Source organism: Oncorhynchus gorbuscha, linkage group LG15, assembly GCF_021184085.1.
Source record: "Oncorhynchus gorbuscha isolate QuinsamMale2020 ecotype Even-year linkage group LG15, OgorEven_v1.0, whole genome shotgun sequence".
NCBI lineage: Eukaryota > Metazoa > Chordata > Actinopteri > Salmoniformes > Salmonidae > Oncorhynchus > Oncorhynchus gorbuscha.
The window spans coordinates 82,011,886-82,018,547 of NC_060187.1; the positions used below are offsets into that span (position 1 = coordinate 82,011,886).

At 46.1% G+C, this 6,662-nt stretch overlaps 1 protein-coding gene across 1 annotated transcript; it reads right to left on the reverse strand.

Moving 5' to 3' along the window:
• Positions 1-4,147: 4,147 nt before the first annotated feature.
• Positions 4,148-6,291, reverse strand: LOC123997830 (protein S100-A5-like). Its single transcript, XM_046302417.1, has 3 exons — positions 6,163-6,291; positions 5,191-5,338; positions 4,148-4,494 (listed from the first exon to the last, which is right to left on the reverse strand). Exons 2-3 carry the CDS (start codon positions 5,329-5,331, stop codon positions 4,321-4,323), a joined length of 315 nt encoding a protein of 104 aa, XP_046158373.1. The 5' UTR covers positions 5,332-5,338; positions 6,163-6,291; the 3' UTR covers positions 4,148-4,320.
• Positions 6,292-6,662: the final 371 nt, after the last annotated feature.

Genomic DNA, 6,662 nt, shown 5'->3' on the forward strand with positions numbered 1-6,662 from the left:
CTAGAGTCTGAGGGAGGTTTTCTTCCATTGGATCCTAGAGGCTGAGGGAGGTGTTCTCCCATTGGATCCTAGAGGCTGATGGAGGTGTCCTCCCATTTGATCCTAGAGTCTGAGGGAGGTGTTCTTCCATTGGATCCTAGAGGCTGAGGGAGGTGTTCTTCCATTGGATCCTAGATTCTGATGGAGGTGTTCTCCCATTTGATCCTAGAGTCTGAGGGAGGTGTTCTTCCATTGGATCCTAGAGGCTGAGGGAGGTGTTCTCCTATTTGAGACTAGAAGCTGAGGGAGGTGTTCTTTCATTTGATCCTAGAGGCTGAAGGAGGTGTCCTCCCATTTGAGGCTAGAGGCTGAGGGAGGTGTTCTCCCATTTGATCCTAGAGGCTGAGGGAGGTGTTCTCCTATTTGATCCTAGAGGCTGAGGGAGGTGTTCTCCCATTTGATCCTAGAGGCTGAGGGAGGTGTTCTTCCATTGGATCCTAGAGGCTGAGGGAGGTGTTCTTCCATTTGATCCTAGAGGCTGAGGGAGGTGTTCTCCCATTTGATCCTAGAGTCTGAGGGAGGTTTTCTTCCATTGGATCCTAGAGGCTGAGGGAGGTGTTCTCCCATTGGATCCTAGAGGCTGATGGAGGTGTTCTCCCATTTGATCCTAGAGTCTGAGGGAGGTGTTCTTCCATTGGATCCTAGAGGCTGAGGGAGGTGTTCTTCCATTGGATCCTAGATTCTGATGGAGGTGTTCTCCCATTTGATCCTAGAGTCTGAGGGAGGTGTTCTTCCATTGGATCCTAGAGGCTGAGGGAGGTGTTCTCCTATTTGAGACTAGAAGCTGAGGGAGGTGTTCTTTCATTTGATCCTAGAGGCTGAAGGAGGTGTCCTCCCATTTGAGGCTAGAGGCTGAGGGAGGTGTTCTTACATTTGATCCAAGAGGCTGAGGGAGGTAATATATGCCATTTAGCAGACGCTTTTATCCAAAGCGACTTACAGTCATGTGTGCATACATTCTACGTATGGGTGGTCCCGGGGATCGAACCCACTACCCTGGCGTTACAAGCGCCATGCTCTACCAACTGAGCTACAGAAGGACCACAATGGGAGGTGTTCTCCCATTTGATCCTAGAGGCTGAGGGAGGTGTTCTCCCATTTGATCCTAGAGGCTGAGGGAGGTGTTCTCCCATTTGATCCTAGAGGCTGAGGGAGGTGTTCTCCTATTTGATCCTAGAGGCTGAGGGAGGTGTTCTCCCATTTGATCCTAGAGGCTGAGGGAGTTGTTCTCCTATTTGATCCTAGAGGCTGAGGGAGGTGTTCTCCCATTTGATCCTAGAGGCTGAGGGAGGTGTTCTCCTATTTGATCCTAGAGGCTGAGGGAGGTGTTCTCCCATTGGATCCTAGAGGCTGAGGGAGGTGTTCTCCCATTTGATCCTAGAGGCTGAGGGAGGTGTTCTCCCATTTGATCCTAGAGGCTGAGGGAGGTGTTCTCCCATTTGATCCTAGAGGCTGAGGGAGGTGTTCTCCCATTTGATCCTAGAGGCTGATGGAGGTGTTCTCCCATTTGGTCCTAGAGGCTGAGGGAGAGGTTCTTCCATTGGATCCTAGAGGCTGATGGAGGTGTTCTCCCATTTGATCCTAGAGTCTGTGGGAGGTGTTCTTCCATTGGATCCTAGAGGCTGAGGGAGGTGTTCTTCCATTGGATCCTAGATGCTTATGGAGGTGTTCTCCCATTTGATCCTAGAGTCTGAGGGAGGTGTTCTTCCATTGGATCCTAGAGGCTGAGGGAGGTGTTCTCCCATTGGATCCTAGAGGCTGATGGAGGTGTTCTCCCATTTGATCCTAGAGTCTGAGGGAGGTGTTCTTCCATTGGATCCTAGAGGCTGAGGGAGGTGTTCTTCCATTGGATCCTAGATTCTGATGGAGGTGTTCTCCCATTTGATCCTAGAGTCTGAGGGAGGTGTTCTTCCATTGGATCCTAGAGGCTGAGGGAGGTGTTCTCCTATTTGAGACTAGAAGCTGAGGGAGGTGTTCTTTCATTTGATCCTAGAGGCTGAAGGAGGTGTCCTCCCATTTGAGGCTAGAGGCTGAGGGAGGTGTTCTTACATTTGATCCAAGAGGCTGAGGGAGGTGTTCTCCTATTTGAGCCTAGAGGCTGAGGGAGGTGTTCTCCCATTTGATCCTAGAGGCTGAAGGAGGTGTTCTTCCATTTGATCCTAGAGGCTGGGGGAGGTGTTCTCCCATTTGATCCTAGAGGCTGAAGGAGGTGTTCTCCCATTTGATCCTAGAGGCTGGGGGAGGTGTTCTCCCATTTGATCCTAGAGGCTGAAGGAGGTGTTCTCCCATTTGATCCTAGAGGCTGAAGGAGGTGTTCTCCCATTTGATCCTAGAGGCTGAAGGAGGTGTTCTCCCATTTGATCCTAGAGGCTGGGGGAGGTAGTGATAGTGAGCCAGAAGACAGCAGTCATAAGGTTCATAGAATCACCCTATCCTGATCAGAACATTCTGTTCCGGAGTTGAGTTAAATGAGCTGTATATGAGCTACGGTGCTTTTACCCAGAAAATGCATTGTAGACTGTAGACCAAGTAGTAGAACAAGGGTGCACACTTCTAAAAAAGCATTGAACTTAGTTATTCAATTCAATGGTATGAGCATAAGGTGAATGGATTCACCAGACTATAAAGCATTAGGTCATAATCAGGCTTCTACCTTTAATCTCAACATTATACCTGTCCTCTAATCTAACAGTGTGACACTAACACAGGGAGACACCCGTAGTCCTCAGGACATGGGCTGGATAGGAGGATGAGAGGGGGATGGGCTGGATGGGAGGATGAGAGGGGGAGTAAAGAGGGGAAGAAAATATGTAAACCAAGCCTACGCCTGAAGCGGGTTCTCACCAAAGAATGAGTAGAAAAGGGGAACAGACATTCTCACTGAAAGCGTGATGGGTTGACGGATGGATACTGCGAGATTCTGGCAAATAAGATTTTGGATGTTTTTTTTCTACTTACCCAGAGTCTGATGAACTTGTGCATACCATTTGTATGTCTCTGTATGCAGTATGAATTAAGTTAAAGGTAGTTTCGTGTGCCAAGTCTAACTAGTACAGAGACTGCACGTAGAAACACATCTGACTCTGGGTAAGTAGAAAAACAACATAATTGCCAGAGCTCTGCAGTATCCCTTTAACTTCTTGACGCTACCCATCCCTTAAGCGGGATAATTGTCATCAGCAACTGCTGAATAGCATAGCGCCACAGTCAAATAATATGACTAAAAATATTCATATTCATGAAATCACAAGTGCAATATTGCAAAACACAGTTTAGCCTTTTGTTAATCCACCTGTCTTTGATGATCTTCAGATGTTTTCACTCACGAGACTCCCAGTTACACAACAAATGTTCCTTTTGTTCCATAAAGATTATTTTTATATCCAAAATACCTCCATTTGTTTGTCGCGTTATGTTCAGAAATCCACAGGAAAGAGCGGTCACGACAACGCAGACGATAATTCCAAATAATATCCATAATGTCCACAGAAACATGTCAAACGTTTTTTATAATCAATGCTCAGGTTGTTTTTAAAATATATATTCGATAATATCAACCGGGAGTGTAGGTTTTTCAATAAGACAGGGAGAAACAATGGCCGCAAAACTCACTCTGAGATCCCACACCTATCCACTTACGCAATGTGATCTTTCTCGCTAATTCTTCAAAACAAATTCTGAAACTATGTCTAAAGACTGTTGACACCTTAGGGGAGCCATAGAAAAAGGAATCTGGTTGATATCCCTTTAAATGGAGAATAGGCATACATAGGAACAGAGAGGTTTCAAAATAAGAGGCACTTCCTGATTGGATTTTCCTCAGGTTTTCGCCTGCAATATCAGTTCTGTTATACTCACAGAGAATATTTTGACAGTTTTGGAAACTTTAGGGTGTTTTGTATCCTAATCTGACAATTATATACATATTCTAGTTTCTGTGGCTGAGAAATAGGCAGTTTCAAATGAGCACGTTTTTTAGCCAAAAACGAAAATACTGCCCCTACACGCAAAAGGTTAATGGGTGTACCAGTTGTAATGTCTGAGAATTGATGCTCATCACATCACCTCGAGGAATTTCCATCACAAAAATGAAACACACAACACCAACTAGTAAGCAAGTCAGATTTAATTTTAAAAACAGGGGAAATGTAGAGAAGACATCTTAAAAGCACCATACAAGTTACAGTAAGTGTATCATTTTCTCTCTTTTATCATAGAAAAGCAGTGTGTGTCTGTGTCTTGATACTGGCCACACCTGACAACAGGTAATTTTTCGCCCCCTCATTCAGGCTTGTCAGACTTGCCCTTGTTGCCCTTGCCCTTGTTTCTGGCTCTGTAGTAGCCCCTGGCCAGAGTAGCCAAGAACATGGAGAACTCTCTGAAGTTGATCTCCCCATCATGGTTCTTATCCAGGTTGGTCATCGCCTCCTGGAGCACTGCTGGTTCCACCTTTCCCTGAGACACACACACACACACACACACACACACACACACACACACACACACACACACACACACACACACACACACACACACACACACACACACACACACACACACACACACACACACACACACACACACACACACACACACACACACACACACACACACACACACACACACACACACACACACACACACACACACACACACACACACCAGCACACACACACGAAGGTATGTAGGCTTTCTAGGTATCTTGTAGACATCATTATGCAGTGGTATGTGTATGTTAATAAAAAACTACTATGTTGTGGTATGGATATGTAAAACATGTGGATAGGTTGTGTTTGTGTGATAATAGAATAATATACTATTTAGCAGACACTTTAAACCAAAGTGACTTACAGTTATGCATCGATTTCTCTTATGGGTGGGCCCAGGAATCAAACCCACTATCCTGGTGTTACTAGCACCATGCTCTACCAACTGAGACATACAGGACAACTATGTGTGTGTGTGTGTGAATGTGTGAATGTGTGTCTGTGTGTCTGTGTGTCTGTGTGTCTGTGTGTCTGTGTGTCTGTGTCTGTGTCTGTGTCTGTGTCTGTGTCTGTGTCTGTGTCTGTGTCTGTGTCTGTGTCTGTGTCTGTGTCTGTGTCTGTGTCTGTGTCTGTGTCTGTGTCTGTGTCTGTGTCTGTGTCTTACGTGGAACTCTGGGCTGGCCAGCTCTTTCTTCATCAGCTCCACGAGCTCTGTACCGCTAAGCTGGCGATTCTTATCATCCTTTGTAGCATACTCCTCAAACACCTCCACCATGGATACAATGGCCTTCTCCAGACGAGACATACTGTACCTGGGGGAGAGAGAGGAGGAGGCAGGTGGACGGAGAGAGAGTTGGGAAGAGGGGATGAGAGAAAGAGGGAGGCAGGGGTGTGGGGTTGGAGGAGAAATAAAGAGAAAAGGGGGGAAGAGAGGAAGAGAGGGGGGAGGAAAGCAGGTAGAGGGGAAGTTATGAGTGAGGAAATCACAGGGAGGAAGAGTATTGGATTAGAGAGAGTAAAGCAAGGGAAGGAGAAGAGAAGAGGATGAGAGTGACATGAGTATTCATCCTGTCTATGTCTGGTTATTACAATGGAACATATGATTCACAACAAGAGAGATGAAGAGGAGAAGGCTCAGCTACACTAAAGATGAAAACATGTTTAATGTTATAAGACCCAGGGAATGGAATGTGTTCAGGTCTAGACAGCGTTGTTCTACAGTGTGTTTCCAGCAGGTGTTTCCGGAGTAAATTAATGCAACGTATATAAGGATCACATTGAAACATTGATTTGGCAAACAGTTGCAAATGTATAGTTGATGGCACTTTATAACCCAGCACACACACACACACACACACACACACACACACACACACACACACACACACACACACACACACACACACACACACACACACACACACACACACACACACACACACACACACACACACACACACACACACACACACACACACACACACACACACACACACACACACACACACACACACACACACACACACACACACACACACACACACACACACACACACACACACACCACTCCTCTGTGTTCCTCTATCTGAGAGTAGCAGCAGCCCCCCTCCCCCCTCTTCCCTCCCTCTCTACTCACCTCAGAGCAGAAGATAAGTTTTATGATATATGTAGCTGACAGGCTGGGTCCTGATGTGAGACTGATGTGAGACAGAGAGAAGAAAAGCTTCCTCTTAAAGTGAAAAACACCCCCTCAAGCAGAGCAGACACATGATCAGCCCACAAGCAGCCATTGATGCCCTGAAAATGAGGTCAGCTCCACCCAAACCTGCTCCATCAGACTTGATCTCAAATAATTTGCATTAATTCATGTTTTAAAGGTCAAGATTATGTTCAATCTTGTTTTGAGGGTGGGAAGAGAAAGCTTATTCCTTAATTGTATGTGGCATGTATTTGCTTGTGTAATAGGCCAGGCCAGGCCCCAGCTGTGGTAACCTTCTATGTTATAACACTCCAACGTGTTGTCGCCCTCCATGTTGCCTTCCACAAACCTGGGGTTGGTTTGTTCTCTACAAACTGTGTGGAAAGTGGAGCTGTGGAGATTCCAGACGGCTCTAAAAATGGGTAATATGAGTCACA

Bases quoted from the DNA above. Each gene is read 5' to 3' on its own strand.
- LOC123997830 (XM_046302417.1), bottom strand. From the start codon at position 5,331: ATGTCTCGTCTGGAGAAGGCCATTGTATCCATGGTGGAGGTGTTTGAG. The intron at 4,495-5,190 runs GTAAGACACAGA...TGTGTGTCTCAG, and splicing joins TGGCCAGCCCAGAGTTCCAC to GGAAAGGTGGAACCAGCAGT.